We start from the raw sequence: 19,141 nt of genomic DNA, 5'->3' as shown, positions 1-19,141 counted from the left end.
TTTTTCCATTTGTAAAGGGGCATAACCCTAGAACGGTTAAAGTGACACCACCAAAATTCAAAATTGATCTGTATTTTGTGGCAACAAGCATTGTATATAAGTTTTATAACATTTGGTTGAGGCAAACTAAAGTTAGAGAACGGAAATTAAAATTTCAGCAATTTTTCAATTTGTAAAGGGCCATAACTCTAGATAGGTAAAAGTGACGCCATCCAAATTCAAACTTGATCTGTGTTGTGTAGTAATAAGCATTGTGTATAAGTTTCATAACATTTGGTTGAGGTACGGAAACCAATTTCGGGACGTACGGACGTACAGACGTATAGACGGACAAGGGTAAAACTTAATGACCCCGGCATAAAAAACCAACAAGCAATTAAGCGAAGTAAAAAACTATGGCCTAAAGTTTTAGTACAACTCGAAATTTTATGAACAGAGACCACAATGCTCATTTAGTAGGTAAGTATAATATGTCGATTTGCATGCTGGTGAAAAATAAGAAAGATTATAATAAATTATAAGCGCACAGAACGCTCTTTCTAAACAATGTACATAGATTTTTAGAGTGATCCGACTAGCCCTAAGCATAATACAATTCATCTCGACAATTTATAAGCACATTGGTCTAGTCATTGTCTCGGGACTTTCAATACTAATATGAATATATAATAAAAACTAAAAATTGGCATTGTTTTTATGTGAATATAACGATTTATCTCTTACTAGTAGTCATGTTTTAAAATTAAACAAATGAAAGAAAAACATATTTACAACCAGATGCTCCGCAGGGCGCAGCTTTATACGACCGCATAGGTTGAACCCTGAACGGTTGGGGCAAGTATGGACACAACATTCAAGCTGGATTCAGCTCTAAATTTGGATTGTGATTAAATAGTTGACACAGCATAGGTTTTGGACACAGAATGAATGTGGTCTAATGAACTTAAAATAATTTTTTTGTCTTTGAGCAATCACTATGCTGTTGAATATTAATCCTCTCAAAAAAATGTTTGAAGAAATTTTCTTTTTATTTATGAAATCTGAAATGAGAAAAATTAAACCCCTCCCCCACCATTTTTTTTTTCACATCCCCCTTTCCCTTCTTTCAAAACTGATCTCAATTCAAATTTCTAATGGAGTTTGCAACAATAACTACTCATTTAAATACATCATAAAATATTAAAATGTAACAAAAAGTGCTTGTTATCACTGAATGGTAAAGAGTGTTTTAATTTATCAGTTGGTAGTAAAAGTGAATATACATTGTGCATTGTATAAAACAATGATTTAAGTTGATTCAACTACTATTCTGGACAAAGAAAGATAACTCCAATCAATTGAAAATTTCTTGCTATTGCACAATATTGTGCAATTAGATATTTCTTGCTATTGCGCAATACTGTGCAATTGAAAATATTTGCTATTGCACAATACTGTGCAATTGAAGATTTCTTGCTATTGCACAATACTGTGCAATTGAACATTTTTTGCTATTGCACAATACTGTGCAATTGAAGATTTCTTGCTATTGCTGAATACTGTGCAATTGAAAATTTCTTGCTATTGCACAATACTCAATATAATAATTTTGGATCCTGATTTGAACCAACTTGAAAACTGGGCCCATAATCAAAAATCTAAGTACATGATTAAATTCAGCATATCAAAAAAGCCAAAGAATTCAATTTTTATTAAAATCAAACTTAGTTTAATTTTGGACCCTTTGGTATTTAATGTAGACCAATTTGAAAACGGGACTAAAAATAAATAATCTACATACACAGTTAGATTTGGCATATCAAAGAACCCCAATTATTCAATTTTTGATGAAATCAAACAAAGTTTAATTTTGGACCCCGATTTGGACCAACTTGAAAACTGGGCCAATAATAAAAAATCTAAGTACATTTTTAGATTCAGTATATCAAAGAACCCCAAGGATTCAATTTTTGTTAAAATCAAACTAAGTTTAATTTTGGACCCTTTGGATCTTATTGTAGACCAATTGGAAAACGGGACCAAAAATTAAGAATCTACATACACAGTTAGATCCGGCATATCAAAGAACCCCAACTATTCAATTTTTGATGAAATCAAACAAAGTTCAATTTTGGACCCTTTGGGCCCCTTATTCCTAAAAACCTGTTGGGACCAAAACTCCCAAAATCAAACCCAACCTTCCTTTTATGGTCATAAACCTTGTGTTTAAATTTCAAAGATTTCTATTTACTTATACTAAAGTTATGGTGCGAAAACCAAGAATAATGCTTACTTGGGCCCCTTTTTGGCCCCTAATTCCTAAACTGTTCACACCTCAACTCCCAAAATCAATCCCAACCTTCTTTTTGTGGTCATAAACCTTGTGTTTAAATTTCATTGATTTCTATTTACTTATACTAAAGTTATTGTGCGAAAACCAAGAATAATGCTTATTTGGGCCCTTTTTTGGCCCCTAATTCCTAAACTGTTTGAACTAAAACTCCCAAAATCAAGCCCAACCTTCCTTTTGTGGTCATAAACCTTGTGTCAAAATTTCATAGATTTCTATTTTCTTAAACTAAAGTTATAGTGCGAAAACCAAGAAAATGCTTATTTGGGCCCTTTTTGGCCCCTAATTCCTAAAATTTTGGGACCAAAACTCCCAAAATCAATCCCAACCTTTCTTTTGTGGTTATAAACCTTGTGTTAAAATTTCATAGATTTCTATTCACTTTTACTAAAGTTAGAGTGCGAAAACTAAAAGTATTCGGACGACGACGACGACGAGACGACGCAAGACGACGCAGGACGACGACGCAGGACGACGACGCCAACGTGATAGCAATATACGACGAAAAATTAAAATTTTTGCGGTCGTATAAAAATGATAACCCGTAAAAAATCAATTATTATTTGAAGACATCACGATTATTGCGCATAAGTGTTAATTTATTCCTTTTAATTTCTTTAACACCTCTGTATGGACTAATAAAGTCATACAGGAACTTAAGTTGAAATTCATAAAAGTAACAAAGTAAAACTACTCCAAATCAAAGAAGCAATCATAAAAACATTGACTAAAAATAAAGAATAAAAAAATATAACATTTATCAAACCTGAAAGTCAGAACTTGCCTTATGGAACAAAAACCTATTTAATTAAAACTTGCCATGTTTTTTGTGTGCACAAAAATAATTATAGTTAAAACAGCGTCACATTGATCTATTTAATAATCTTAGTAAATTGATTTTTGTGCAAAATGTTTTCTTGAAATCTGCTTTACGCGTTAATTAAAATGTACTGTATTAAATGAAATTCAAATGTTAAATCTGCCTTAATGTATAAAGCTAAATCTTTTTTAATCAATACTTTGCACACAGTTCATTTTTTAACATTTTACATTTCTCCATCTTCCTCTTCCTCTCCCTCATCAAAGTCCTGTTCATCTGCTGTTGCATCCTGATACTGTTGGTATTCAGAAACTAAATCGTTCATATTCGACTCCGCCTCGGTAAATTCCATCTCGTCCATCCCTTCACCAGTATACCAATGAAGAAAAGCTTTACGGCGAAACATAGCTGTAAACTGCTCAGAGATTCGCTTGAATATTTCTTGAATTGCTGTACTGTTACCTATAAAAGTAGCCGACATTTTCAAGCCTCTTGGTGGAATGTCACAAACAGCCGTTTTGACATTATTTGGAATCCATTCTACAAAGTACGAACTGTTTTTGTTTTGGATATTAAGCATTTGTTCGTCAACCTCCTTCATCGACATTCTTCCTCTAAAAATACAAGCAACGGTCAGATATCTTCCATGGCGAGGGTCACAAGCCGTCATCATGTTCTTAGCATCAAACATCTGTTGTGTCAGTTCCGGTACAGAAAGTGCACGATACTGTTGACTGCCACGTGATGTTAAAGGTACGAACCCTGGCATGAAGAAATGAAGACGAGGAAATGGAACCATATTAACGGCTAATTTCCTCAAATCTGCATTTAATTGTCCTGGAAATCTAAGACATGTTGTTATGCCTGACATTGCAGCGGACACAAGGTGATTCAAATCTCCATATGTGGGTGTGGTCAACTTCAATGTTCTGAAACAGATGTCGTAGAGAGCCTCATTGTCGATACAGAAAGTCTCGTCTGTGTTTTCAACAAGCTGATGAACAGATAAGGTTGCATTGTATGGCTCAACAACGGTGTCTGAAACCTTGTAATAGAAGTAATATTACAGAATTTATTAAGTGCCTAAAATTGATCATCATGAAAATATTGAATCAATAAACATTTAAAGACATATATCTATTAATGATAATGTTAATATTTATAAGATCTTTGATGGAGAAATGATGAAACCCGAGCATTTCATTTTTTGTGCAAATCGAAGGTCAGTAAACATGTTGATGAACCTGTCTTAAGTTAGGAACCAGCGGTCAGTGGATGTCTATTGTCATACCTTATTAATATTTTTGCCATTTGAAGAATATGGAGTTCATAACTGATTTTTTTAAACAGTCTCTGTTAGATTTATTCACTTTTTCGGACAATTGAAAGCATTACGTATGTAAACCTCTAAATGTCTTCTTGTACATTTTTGGATAAATACTAAAACATTATTCAAAATCTATCATACATGGTATTTTGGGCTATATTTAGGTGTTCATGTTCCTAATGTTCTAACAAAATTGAAGCACTGCTTTTGAAAATTTGAACAGGATTCCCCAAGGCATGTCTTAATACCCACCATATCTGAATGGCATCAAACAGCAGCATTTCCATGCATGTAAATTATTTCTTTAAATCGTTACTTAATACTTGGACAGTTTACGTTTTTAAATATTTAATGGGTACAATCCTGCCTACAGATGTAGTTTATAGTGCATTTGCCCTGTGACTACTCCATGCATTGTAATATTCTTATTTCGGCGATATTCAATATACTTTCTAGATCATATCAGTAGTCAAACCTACATGGGGATCTTTCTATGTCTTGATTTGGACAAAGGTTTTATTTCGTTGGACACTTGAATTCGTGGATAAAGTCATCCACGAAAACCACGAAAATTGGTACCTCACGAATAAAAGTACTTTCACAGTAATACAAATGTTTTATTCAAAGCATGAGTGTTGTGAAGTCTATCTTTGAGGCCCCTCATGGGGGGGTCCTAGTAATCACATAATCACCATTTTTTTGCCAATATAATCACATAATCATTAAATATTTGCTTATCTTTAGTAATCAAATAATCATAAACTAAAAATACAGTCCTAGGTAATCAAATAATCATGAAATATTTGGCTTAATAATCAAATAATCATTAAAAAAACGGCCAAGTAATCACATAATCAAAAACCCCATGAGGGCCCTCATCTTTATGTGCATAACTTTGTTAAATGTTCTTTTGTAGATCGTATTCTTGTAGAATTGTATGTAAATGAAGCATAATATGATAATATATATTATCATTGAACAGTTTAACATATGCATAGTATTTAGTAAACATGGTGGGAGTTTTTAACGACCTTGACTGGCTATACAGCTCTCGCATGGTCGGAAATTTAGTAAACAGTATAATTTTGGATAACTCGAATTAAATTGTCTCCCTTGTACATGTTGTATTTTAGTGTGGGATATCAACATGGTTATTACACATGCGCAAATATTCAATATCAGCAGCAACGTCATGTGGCGCGGAAAGTGTCCCGGATGAGGTTTCGGATTCCAAACGCGTATACAATGGACGTTTGAGAATTGGAGATCGTGTTTTATATTTAAAGATGTCCATATGGAAATTAGAAAGAATGTGATTGCTTCAAATACAACTTTCTATATAGGGAGACCGACTACAGAACAATAGTGTGTGCTCTAAACTAAGTGGAATAAAGCGTAAATCAAATATACTTGGCTGCATGATTTGTAAGTTCTGCTACAATGGAGACCCATGAACATCCACTGATATGTTCTCGGCTGGGAATAGTATACTAGGCTTGAGGTATAACACCCCCCAACACTTTTATTTCATCTGCCTTATTTATTTTCTCAATATTTTTTTTTTAATATTTTTGCTATTATAAACACAATCTTACTTTGGGAGCAGTTCACATAGTATGCCTACCCTTTTCCCTTATTCTCTATACATGTGTTAAAAATAATTGAACATTTCAAATAAAAAATCGCACAAAATCATTCGTCAAGCATAGTATCCCTACCCTTTTCCCTTATTCTCTATAGATACATGTGTTAAAAATAATTGAACATTTCAAATAAAAAATCGCACAAAATCATTCGTCAAGGAAATGATAAATTCATGATCTTCTTTAGCAGTCATGGTTATCCATTTATGCCATAAATCACTGGCTCGACTAATTTTGCAGGAAATTCTTAGGTATAACATAAATAGAGGAGAGGAATTTGTGGTCCCCATTCCCTTAGAAGCAAGAAAGAAGTCTGAATATGCCGTATACATACTATGAAGTAAATTCGTTTGCCTTTTGATTTGTTGACGTGAATGGAAACTCTTTTGCACAATTTTTTGCGGAGTGACTTTAATTCAAAGGCTGAATATAATCATTCGTTGTTATTTTGATCTTTCTTGACAAGCTGTTTATATTTACAGAGAATCAGCCAGCATAGAAAAAAATAATTAAATTTGGAGGAGTTTATTCCTATGGTCATTCTATTTTCCCCCATTATTACCATTTTTTACTGAGGACGTTTTATCGTGTGAGCTTTAAAATGAGTAACGTGCGCGTGGAGAACGTGCAAAAAATGAATTGTTCCAATTCTCAGTGTTTGCATGAGTGAAATGTTGTTGCCACATTATTCTCCACTGGATGCTACAATAACCATTAAAATTCAATCTATCTGTCTCACTTCAACACTTTTTTTTCAATTTAAAGACAAAAGACATATGAACATGTACTTTAATGGGTGAATTAAGACATATATATTTTTACCTTTGGCGATGGCATTACGGAGAATGTGACCATAATCCTGTCTGGGTATTCTTCCCGGATTTTATTGATCAACAGTGTTCCCATGCCAGATCCTGTTCCTCCACCCAGAGAATGTGTCAACTGGAAACCTTGTAGACAATCGCATGTTTCCACCTCTCTTCTTACGACATCCACAACATTCTCTACCAGTTCAGCTCCTTCCGTGTAATGACCTTTGGCCCAGTTATTTCCGGCACCAGACTGACCAAATACGAAGTTGTCAGGTCTAAATAGTTGCCCAAAAGGACCCGAGCGCACAGAGTCCATGGTACCAGGTTCCAAATCAACAAGAACTGCTCTAGGAACATATCTGTTTCCTACAATTATATGAAAAAATGCAAGACTTAGTTTAAAGGGTATACATGTATCTTGTTGGTGACTAGGAACAATTTTTCGATGTTATCAACTATATATTCTATTTTTTAACTTCACATATTTGTTTAGCTGCAGTTGATGGATAATTAAAAAAACCCTTTTATTCATTATATATCAATCTTGGAAAAAAGGTATATTAGTTAAAATAATGTTTATACATTCTAGGTACGATAATGTCTACTAAGGAATCAATTTCATTTGAGGTATACCTAGCAGACTTGAATCTTATATTGTTCATGTAACACAATTTGTTTACCTTATCATTTTTCTCCTTTAATGTTTTTTTTAATCATTGTAGATTCCAATAGATAGATAAGATGCACTATGTACAGAATAAGTCCAAGGTGTACATTGTGAAATTGACACTGAATGGAAAGTTTAATCAACGTTTACATACACAGCCGTACCTCCTTTTCACTTGTTTAATATAATTTATTTATCTTTAATTTAATTGATTTCAAATCTAGGGCTTATGACTTGAAGCAAAACAGATAGTTTATGATCAATGTAAAAACGTCTAACATCATCATTTGATCATGGTGGCTTCAACACGGTAAACTCTGACCTGCGACCTTGGGTAGTCTGGCAGGCAACCAGACATCTCATCTAAAATGATCCATGACCTTACTCAAATGTTGCATTATCATTGTCCATGCAGCACATGTCTGTGTCATTATGGTTGCTTAAAAATGACCTCGTGACCTGAGACACTTTTTAAAGGTGACCTTTTGACCTAAGGGGTTGCCCTCCTGGGGCCCCATCATGAAACCTCACATACCATTTGCTTCGCTGAAGTAAACACTGATTCTCTCAAGTTGTAGATCAGAATCGCCACGATATTCTCCAATTGGATCTATGCCATGCTCGTCTGAAATGACTTCCCAGAACTATAGAGAAAAATATTAAATAAATTGTGAAACTTATTTATTGACCGGTTAGGTTAGGTTCAATCCATTCATCTTTTGTAGAAGTGCATAGGATTTTTCTCGGAACAACATTTTTTCCCCCACTTTACGTAAAAAAAACTGAAAAAATAATATTTTGTCAATAACCATGAAAACATACAGTAAAAATACTTTTTTTGATGACTGTTGTTTTATTTATTTATATATTTAGTTTTTTTTTTAATTAATTTTCAAATAAAAAAAATCATTTCCATTCTGAAACAATTATTCATTGTAAAGAAATTGACTTTTCTATGGGTGACCTTGACTTCCCATGAGGGTCACGCACCCTACCCCACCACACACAGACAAAGGATGAATGTTCGAGGCCATAGTTAAGTCACTGCAAAATGAAATTACATTATAATTTAATTTTCATAAAAAAAAAATGACACTGCGATGTTACATTCGGCACACATCGGTAGCGGAATCTGCCGAGGTTTGTCGATTTTACGATGCCATTATGTTGGTTGTATGGTGTATGTACACTGCCCGGAACTGTACCATCTACAACATTGTTATGGCAATGTTTTCATCCTCTTCATAAGTTGGTCGATTGTAGAAAAGGTTCTTCTTCTTCTCAGCGGGGTTCACCCGTTAGCTTTTAGCCGCTTTTTAGCCGGTAACGTGATATGGTTAACACGGCTTATTCCGAAGCTGAACAAATTGAAGTAGACCTAAAAACAAAAACAAAAAAACAAGCTAGACAAAGATGATGCCTCCGCTACATGCATGAATATAATTTCGAAAATATTTGAATTTGCAAACATTGATGTTGAAGATCAATTTGAAATGGCTGTGCCTGTCAATAGTTTGGAACAATAATTATTGTTTGCTGTTGCACTAAAGTTTTGAAAATTCAACTGGAGGTTAAAAATCAAATGGTAATAATACAAAAATGTACATTGTAAGTGCAATAACTAAGCAGTTAACAAGTATGATGTGAATCAGTCCCAAGTTGTATAGCCCATCATATTTTTAAATTCTAATATATGTGATGTCAATCATATAGTCATAGTCAAACGCTTTTTTTTTAATTTTCTAAAATCACTATGAAAACATTTATTGACATGTACAGTCTAAACAGAAATGTTTATGATCTTCCGAATCGGTTTGATAACACAAAAGTACATTTACATGTACTGTCATGTTTACCTTCCAATATTGAAATAGCAGTTGTTTACATTGAAACATAATTTCCATCTAAATAAAAGAAGCAAACAAACAAAACGAAGCCGGTCATTTGACAAAGGTGAGGCTTGTTTAGGGGGGGTATCAATATCCCATATCCCATTAAGTTTTTATCCCAATATCCCGTATCCCTATAATGTTTACCCTTAATATCCCAATAAATATTTTTTACAAATATCCCATATCCCTAAAACTATTTGAAATATCCCAAAAAATCATTATAAATTCATTCCCAAGCCCATTTTTTTCCTCATCATCACAACGTCAACAATTTTGACTCTGAGAAAACAAACTGTGTTAAAGGAAATTTAGTGAATACTTCTAGTGTTAAATAAGAATATACAATGTTTGTGTCCAAAAGATGAAGTGTTTCATCATAGAGCCTTGTATAACAATCTCTTTTTATGTGATGCTAAACGATAAATTTAGCGTAAGGGGTCTAATTTCAGACTTTTTTTTTAATTGTTCAAACCTTGATGCATATGACTGTAAAATATAATTTTGATAGCATTCTTCTTTCATTTATAAGAAACTTCATCCTACACGTTAACCTATGTTGGAAAGAACAGAAGGACTCAACCCTGTCTCTTGTCCGAGATTGCTCTGACATCCAACGGCTGTTTTGCCAGACAAGCTGAGACTGTGGGACATCAGAGCACGTCCATATCAAAAGTGGATATTTAGCATGCAAGTTCAATAACTCAAAATTTAACACAAGAAAGCTTTCTGCTAATGTACCTTCATTACACTTAACTGTTCCAATATTTTTACAGCAGGCAAAATTTGCACAGCCCTTGTTTTGCAAAGAAATAACACAACATTTGACTCTGTGATATTGAACTTTATGAATTACATAGATCCCAATATTTTTGTTACTTTTTTTTTTAATTTCCTTCCTCACAACACCAGTAATAGAAAGAAAATATATTAATTTACATTGATTATTTAGTAATTATTTGTTATTAACATAGTTTATACAGCGAAATATCTTTTTGATATGGGACGTGCTCTGACGTCCCTCGGCCCCAGCTTGTCTGGCAAACAGTTGTTGCACATCAGAGCAATCTGTGAAACGTGGAGACCTCTGAAGATCCTCGCAACGATACGTAAAAAATAAGAGGTAAAACACTAGCAAATATCCTGTAATCATATAAAGCATCAAAACAAATAAAAACATTGACAACAATAAGGCTTAACCCATCAGATGGATACATCTAACAAAAATCTGTGATTATTTCAAGAAAATTATCAATGCATATGAGCACATAATATAAAAAAAGATGTGGTATGATTTCTAATGAGACCACTCTTCACAAGAGACCATGTGACACAGAAATTAACAACTATAGGTCACCGTACGACCTTCAACAATGAGCAAAGCTCATACCTCATAGTTACCTATAAAAAGACCTGAAATGACAAATGTAGAACAATTCAAACGAGAAAACTAACGGCCTAATTTATGTATAAAAAAATGAACAAAAAACAAATATGTAACACAGCAACAAACGACAACCACTGAATTAAAGACTCCTGACTTTTGATAGGCACATACATAGAGAATGTGGCGAGGTTAAACATGTTAGTGGGATCCCAACCCTCCCCTTAACCTGGGACAGTGGTGTAACAGTACAACATAAGAACGAACTATACAAATCAGTTGAAAAAGGCTTAACTCATCAGATGGATACAAATAGAAATACATCTAACAAAAACAGAGAGTGGACGTGACCGAGTACTTGTACATCCCATCAACAAAAAGACACTAAGTACAGATCTGAGAGTACTTGCAGTTACTGACAGCTAGTTCAAAGCCAATTACCACTTATAAAAAGTAATGTATCTGAGACTATATTATCAATCATTACACATCCAGCATCCAATGGCACGGTAAACAACATCTCCGTAAAGTTGAGGATGTGCTATCCCGTTTGAAATAAATTTTCTACAGGTAGAACCAAACTTCAAAACCAAATATAGAATTTAGTAAAGATTTTAAATAATTTGTGGTAACGAAATCCCTGACTTAATATTATTTACCAGTAATACATAGATTTCGTTCATTAAAATCCAAAACGTTACAACAGACACGGGCATAGCGGAGGTGTTGTGATATACAAACACTGTAAGATAGTGCCAAAGGAACATCACCATCCAAAAAAGGAAAATTAACAATAAGGAACGAAGTATGGAAAGCAAAACAAATACTTTTAAAATTATCAGTACATATGAGCATATAAATATCGAAAATAGATTAATACTTTTCGCTTGGGTTTGGATGACTTTTAAATAAAACGACCATTAACTCAATTAAAATTAACAAAGCACTAAAATGACCTTTAATATTAAACTTTTTGGGGCAATTTTATCAAGTGAGATGTAAATATTTCTGTACTTAACTTTTAAATTCCACTTATTTTTTTTTTCATGTTAAAAATTCAATATCCTTATAAATGCATCAATATCCCATATCCCATTTACTTTTCGGACAAATATCCCATATCCCTAAAATTAAAATGGCAAATATCCCGTATCCCAATATACCCTATACAAGCCTCAAAGGTATCATAATATTTTTCATACATCGTTTTTTTTCTTTTTTTTCACATTATTTAGGGAAAACACAAACATAGATTCACATTAACTGGATATTCAATTGTATACAATTGAAAGCTCATTTTCACTGATTGTTATGGTGCCTTTGGTTTATGTGATGTGCGTTCATGGGTTTATCTGTAGGTGTTTTAGTTGGAGATTTGTCTGTTCTACTGTCCGGGCTAACAACACTTATCATCTCTTTAAATTGGACGTTTCATGTTAATATAAGTCTTCGGTTTTTAGGCGTGATCAGTTTGGCGTGTATTTCTTATTGTTCGCTGACTTATTGTTCACTAGCTTGACGCTAGCTTGAGTCAGGTTAAATTGGATTAAGAGTTGGTTGATTCGGGTTGTCAACATTCTTCTCATGTGGTTTGGAACTCTTTTGGAGCTTCTTTTTCTTTTTTGTTTGTCGGTTTTATGTTTCGTTGTTTTTGGAGGAACGATATCTTCTATAACTGTCCTTTTCACATTATCACTGGATTTGAGGCATTGTATTATGTACTATAGCCGAAGTTTGCACTAGCCGGTGACTTGATCGATTTAGAACATGGCTGTGAAAGATTGACTAGGTTTTCAATACAACCTATAAGATGATTTGTTTACATTTATTGATCCGTTTGTGTCTGTGTCTAACATTACCGTCATAGTCGATAATGGCCGACTCGTCTTGGGAAAAATCATTCATGTAAGTGAATTTTGGAAAATCAGCTGGTTTGTGTGCAGGGGTTTTGCGTACTGAACAAACCCAGACCATTTTCGAAAATCTATGAGCTTAATTTTAATAGCACTAAAGTCTAATTAAAAGTGATACCAAAAGATTAAATTTCAGTTTTCTGTTCTTATTTAATAAAATGGCTAGATGGTACATATATGACGATTCATAGCGTTATAGGCTGAGGATTTTATCCGTGGGTTCACATAAAAGTATCAGATCCTGTCACTTAAAGGTTTTCTGGCAATAAGTGGACATGTCTTCAACAAGGAACCAATCTCTGCATATTTTATGAACAAATACCCAGGATATTTTCCTCTCATTGTCTGGCCGTCTTCTGTACATTTGCTTCTGTGTACCAGGAACATTTTAATATAAACGCCAAAAATATTCAGTGTAGTGTTCTCTTGATAGAACTAGAAGGTCGCTATACTACTAAACGGGGGCGATTAACGGCCTTGACTACCAATTAGGCTATATATATATATACATTGTTGTTGACTCGGAAGTTCAACTTATCTATCCGGATACTCGTGAATGAGGTAAACATTGAATATTGAATACGAGGACGGGAAAATAGATTTCTAAATAGAGATCTCCTTATCATAGACATTCTCAGGTATAATACCTTTGGTATATGTCTCTACACTTGCATAGTTGAAACCCGTCACATATTCATGTGTTTATATAAAGTTTGTAACTTAGTTTACAGTTATCTTTTATTTAGTTATATATATTTATGTTTTGTCCTTTAGGAAATTAAATGTTCCATATGACAGATCTTTGATGACGAATTTATTCACAACTTTTATTATAGACTCGATAGAGCTTGACATATTGGTTACACACTTGTCTTTTGTTAAAGACTATATAGGTTGACCTCTGAAAGTGATTTGGTATTTTGTGTCGTTAGGTTGCTGTCTCATTGAGCTATTTACTAATGTGAACACTTTTAAATACAGAAATACATTAAAAAAAGTGTTACAAAATATTTGTTGAACCAGGGACTTTCTATACTATTAGAGACTGTCCAGGGGCGGATCAAGAATTTTAAGATTAAGGAGGCGCAAACTTAAATTTTTAGCCGAGCGAAGCGAGGAGAAAATAAATTTTGAGGTAAAAGTATCGAAATATTCTTTATTAAGCTGAGGACAATCCATGCTTTGCAAATTTTAGGGGGCGCCCGCCCGCCCGCCACGCCCCCGCCTGATCCGCCCCTGCTTTGCCTGGTTGAACGGACGGATGATTGAACAAGGTGCAAAATGAAGAAGAAGATTCCAAGGGTCCATTAAAAACTCAAAACTCGGAAGAAAAACTGACAACGCCATGGCCATGTCAAAAAAAAAAAACACGCCGAAAAGAGGAACAAGTCAACAAAACACTCCATAAATAAGAGTCTGTCAGAGTGACACTAAACCGGATTTTCCTGCATGAACATGATAGTTGCAAATCTGGACCCAAAAACAGGATCAAGTAAAAAAAATGAATTTTTGTCATGTTTGTAGAGTCCAAAAGCAATTAAAGTATAACTTTTCGCTACTTAAAGGTCTGCAACTCAACAACAATAAAAGCTAAAATCGTGAAAATCAATTTTGACCTTGGAGTTCATTTAGGAAACAACAGGAAACAACATGTATAAATTTGAAAAGATTTCGTCAAAGCGTTTTCAAGTTATTGTACAGATAACGGTTTAAGTATCACTTTTCGCTACTTAAAGGTGACAACTCAACAACGATAAAAGCTAGCTAAAATCGTGAAAAAATCATGAAAATGGAACATTAGGGAGCTACCATTTTATGGGGGGGGGGGGGGGCTAGGATGAAAAATTTTGTCCTGCATTTTTTTTTTTAGCTGTAATCTCTGTCCTGCCTTTTTATTTTTCACTCTGTTCGGTCCTGCATTTTTTTTTAGTTTATCCTGACTTTTTTTTTTCCTAAATTGTTGTCTTGTTTTTTTTTTTTTTTTTGCCTTTCTTTTTACTCAAAGCTCCTGTCCCGCCTATTTTTTTCAAATTTCATCCTAGCCACCCCCCCCCCCCCCCCCCCATAAAAATCAAATGGTAGCTCCCTTACCTGCATTTAGTCACAGGAAACAACAAACAACATATCAAAATTTGAAAAGATTTCGTCAAAGAGTTTTCAAGTTAATGCACAGACAACGGTCTAAGTATCACTTTTCGCTACTTAAAGGTTTACAACTCAACAACGATAAAAGCTAAAATCGTGAAAATAAAACTTGACCTACATTTAGTCACAGGAAACTACATATCTAAATTTGAAAAAAATTTCGTCAAAGCGTTATCAAGTTATTGCACGGACACTGTTTGGCAGCCGCTCGCCCGCCCGCCGTACATCCACAAATTAATAACCGATATATATTTTCTTCGGAAATCTGTTAAAAATTGAATATTGAGTAACACGATAAAAACAAAAACCGAGGTTAACAAAGGTGCTCAGGAAGGGCAAGCACTTCCTGTTATAAACAATAGCGCCCCACTTGTAGTGGAAATTATTATTTTCCAATATGTTTGCCAGTGTACTGAAAATACAAGCTATTATATTGTAACACATATATATTTTATGTATTTAGTTGGTATTTTAAGCATGTTGTCTGATTGGCGTTTTTCCAACATCTTATGTTTTCTCAAACAAATGTCAATCCAATCTGGGAGTATAATAATCCCAGATCCAATATATTATGTGTCAATCGTACTCTGCATAGTATTTTTGACTTTTTTTTAGATAAATATGTACAATTGTGTAAGATATGTAATGCGAAGATCCTTATTGTTATTATTATTACATCATCATGTATTATTATTGTGTCAAAATATCATTCATGTCCAAGTTCCAATAAAATTTACACTTTACACTTGCACTATGTTATGTGTTACTTGTATATTATATATACTCGTGTATTTAATAGATACATCTTGAGGGCGTTATCAAGATATTATTGTCAAAGCAGGATGATAGTTTTCCATAATTTAGGAGGGGGATCTTTCAGCGATTTGATCATAATAATTATGTTATTGAAAAGTATGATAAATGCAGGGTATCCAATTTCATTTCACGACATCTTGGTGCAAATAAAATACACCTATCCACTATCTATTGGTAAGCCCGACCCCCTTATCAACACATGGCAACCCAGCATCCTAGGTCAAGCTAATCAACAAAATGGCGGTTATTATGAACATTTGATAATAACAAAGTAAAGATATAAAAAAAATACAGTTATATAAATAAGAGCAATATTTTGTTCATATGTTTTTGTGTTAAAATATGATGAAATAGTTACTCCTCAAGGGGTGAGAGATAGATTTATGACAGCTAATCAGGAAGTAACATTAGGGATCACATTGCACTTTGTGTGCAAGCTTCACTAGAATCACCCCGAAAATAACCATGGAAAATAATTTTATTTATGTGATTATTATATGAACACACCCACTGGACTGTACTCTAACCTGATCTCTCAAATCCATAATTGAACCAGTCATAATGTCTGTTGTATGTATTGATCGACACATTCTTTGACGAGTTGGATAAAACATGATGAAATCCTTATATTAAAAATCGAAATTTTATCATCATGATCATGCAGCACAAGATGTTACCATGGTTACAGTTGAAAGCTGCACATTTTACGAGTTCTGTAAAATTTTGCATTGAAGGACGTCTCTTTTAAAAAAAAGATGGAATTACCGTATGGATTAATGATAGAAAACATCAATCAAGCATGTCAGGTGAAAATAAGTGAAATATTTTAAAAAGAGTGTTTCTAAAAAAAATTAAAAAAAAAAAAGAGGAAGAGAAACAGAAACAGAAACAGAAACAGACCCAAGCCCTCATGGTTAAAAGGCCGCGAAAACCCGGTGTATTTTTTTCCTATTGAATTGCCATGACTCGAAAACTTGTCCACATAATTTGTTCTAATATATTTTATTGCTATGAACATACCCGCTATTATTCAATACAATACAAATATTGTATTGTCGTATACGAATCGTAAAATTAGTATAACAAACGTATAAGATTTGTGACATAATGAACTAGTTTATATGAAAATAAAAGGGGGCTCACCAGATTTTTGTTGTGTAAATTGTTCAAAAATAAAAAAAAAAATCGGTGCATATTCAATTATTAGAAATTACACCCCCTTCTAAAAAAAAATCATGGATCCGCCTCTGAATACCCCCCCCCCCCCACCCCCTTCCCCAAAGGAATATCAAATGGTCGGATACAGGATAAGTGTTGGTTATTGATAGCAATATATGTTGAGCCATGGACAGTAACAATAAAATCAATGTTAAAGCATGCTATAATCTAGATTTAATTAATCGTCCAAATCGGTAGTCGAACACAAATCGATCATATTTGATCAGAACTCGATTGGTGACTTATACTGTGACAACACGACGAGTGCCACATGTGGAGCAGGATCTGCTTATCCTTCCGGAGCACCTGAGATCACCCCCAGTTTTTGGTGGGGTTCGTGTTGCTTAGTCTTTAGTTTTCTATGTTGTGTTTTGTGTACTATTGTTTGTCTTTTTCTTTTTAGCCATGGTGTTGTCAGTTTATTTTCGATTTATGAGTTTGAATGTCCCTCTGGTATCTTTCGCCCCTCTTTTATCCATCATTAATGAACGAATAAGCTCACAAAAGATTACAACTAATATGTAAAATTATACATGGATTGTAGTACGCTTGCTCTAGGATGTGATGATTAATGTATATTATAAATATAAACCATTGTCAAGGTTATTGAGATTGTTGTAAACATCATCTACGTGTTACAAGTATCGGCCATTTTATTCATAATTTTATTCATAATGTGCCCGCCCTTTGTTGTAAAATTAAATAATTGGGAGCGATGCCGCTAAGTGAATCAGAAGAAGTCACTTGAATGTTTTAAAATCCTTCCCTGCAAATACTATACTAATATTTGCAACGTAAATGTATGTTTTAAAAGGTTTGGTTATTTCCTGTTGATCCTTTTCAAATTGTACAAATTTCAACGGATTAATTTGGACAGAAAATTGAAATCATCTTATAAAAAAAAATAAAAAAATAATTACCTTGGAACCGATTTGATTTCCACACTGTCCTGCTTGTATGTGAACTATTTCCCTCATTTTGTATTTGCTACTTCTATTGATAACGACTTTCCACTAATAATATATTATGTGATGACGAATTTCTACTGCAACGGCTGTCTCTGCATATGCAAGTTCAAGGGTGAATAGATTATAAAGTAAAAATAAAAGCACTCATAAAAATTGCTAATCTTGGACAATTTAAGGATGAAACTTGACATCTGATATCCGGAGCATTAAGTATGTCGATCACTTTCACAAATATCTATAATTATCATTTGAAGGACACTAAAACAAAAAGTGATACTTAATTTTAAAAACAGCCCTCTAGATGTATAAAGGCCATTAAATTAATTTGACCCTAGGTTTATTATCTATATTCATGGACTAGGGACAGGTAGAAAACTTCCATTAATGTAACGGTTAAGATGAAATATTTTCCAAAGACCAAATTAATCGGGACTCTTAAAAAAATCACTTTAATCAATATTTGTTCAGCATTTTGAGAATACATGGTAAAACCAGATGAGGGACTTTTTTACGGAAGCGTATTAGCGCCACACATTTTTATTTTTTTATTTTTCTTCCTATGTTTGCGTATAACGCAAACCTTTGCGTTAAAACGCAAACCTTTGCGTTATAACGCAAACCTTTGCGTTATAACGCAAACCTTTGCGATATAACGCAAACCTTTGCGTTATATAACGCAAACCTTTGCGTTATAACGCAAACCTTTGCGTTATAACGCAAACCTTTTGCGTTATAACGCAAACCTTTGCGATATAACGCAAACCTTTGCGTTATATAACGCAAACCTTTGCGTTATAACGCAAACATCTTTATTTCAATTATTCATTAAGTTTTGTATATATGTCCGTCTGTCATTCATTTCGGATGTGATTTACTAGTAGATAAAAAAAGAAACATACATACAAGGCCAAATCATTATAATAAATATGCATAGGAATAATGGAATAATTGAAGTGCAATTATACATAAATTAAGACTGATTTGTGCATCAGAAAAGTATATAATTTAACAAGAAAATAGATATAGTATATAGTCATATTAAAATTGAAAGATCAAAAATAATGTCATACAATTGTGAAACCTCCAAGTCAAATAGACAAAATGATCTTTCTGCTTTAAAATGAATTATTAATAAGGAAACATTTTTTTTTAAATCTCAGAATATGATCAAGATTCTTTGATAGAAAGTCATTGAATTTTCATTTCAATA

The 19,141-nt window shown here is 33.5% G+C and overlaps 1 protein-coding gene across 3 annotated transcripts; it reads right to left on the bottom strand.

Moving 5' to 3' along the window:
* Positions 1-676: 676 nt before the first annotated feature.
* LOC143082352 (tubulin beta-4 chain-like) lies at positions 677-18,058 on the bottom strand. 3 transcript variants are annotated; one of them, XM_076258008.1, is made up of 5 exons: positions 17,884-18,031; positions 8,804-8,976; positions 8,134-8,242; positions 6,942-7,297; positions 677-4,194 (listed from the first exon to the last, which is right to left on the bottom strand). In XM_076258008.1, exons 2-5 carry the CDS (start codon positions 8,804-8,806, stop codon positions 3,376-3,378), a joined length of 1,287 nt encoding a protein of 428 aa, XP_076114123.1. In that variant the 5' UTR covers positions 8,807-8,976; positions 17,884-18,031; the 3' UTR covers positions 677-3,375. The 3 variants fall into 3 exon arrangements, with proteins under 3 accessions (XP_076114123.1, XP_076114115.1, XP_076114132.1); XM_076258000.1 differs by lacking the exon at positions 8,804-8,976 and having other exon boundaries at positions 17,884-18,058; XM_076258017.1 differs by lacking the exons at positions 8,134-8,242; positions 8,804-8,976; positions 17,884-18,031 and adding an exon at positions 7,612-8,122.
* Between the last annotated feature and the right edge of the window lie 1,083 nt (positions 18,059-19,141).

This window comes from Mytilus galloprovincialis, chromosome 1, assembly GCF_965363235.1.
Source record: "Mytilus galloprovincialis chromosome 1, xbMytGall1.hap1.1, whole genome shotgun sequence".
NCBI lineage: Eukaryota > Metazoa > Mollusca > Bivalvia > Mytilida > Mytilidae > Mytilus > Mytilus galloprovincialis.
This window is presented reverse-complemented; position numbering and strand designations above follow the sequence as displayed.

Excerpts from the sequence above, each read along its gene's own strand:
- LOC143082352 (XM_076258000.1), bottom strand. The coding sequence starts at position 17,940 with ATGAGGGAAATAGTTCACATACAAGCAGGACAGTGTGGAAATCAAATC. Across the intron at positions 7,298-8,133 it reads TTACTTCAGCGAAGCAAATG|GAAACAGATATGTTCCTAGA; the intron begins GTATGTGAGGTT and ends ATATAATTGTAG. Across the intron at positions 4,195-6,941 it reads CCGTAATGCCATCGCCAAAG|GTTTCAGACACCGTTGTTGA; the intron begins GTAAAAATATAT and ends TTCTATTACAAG.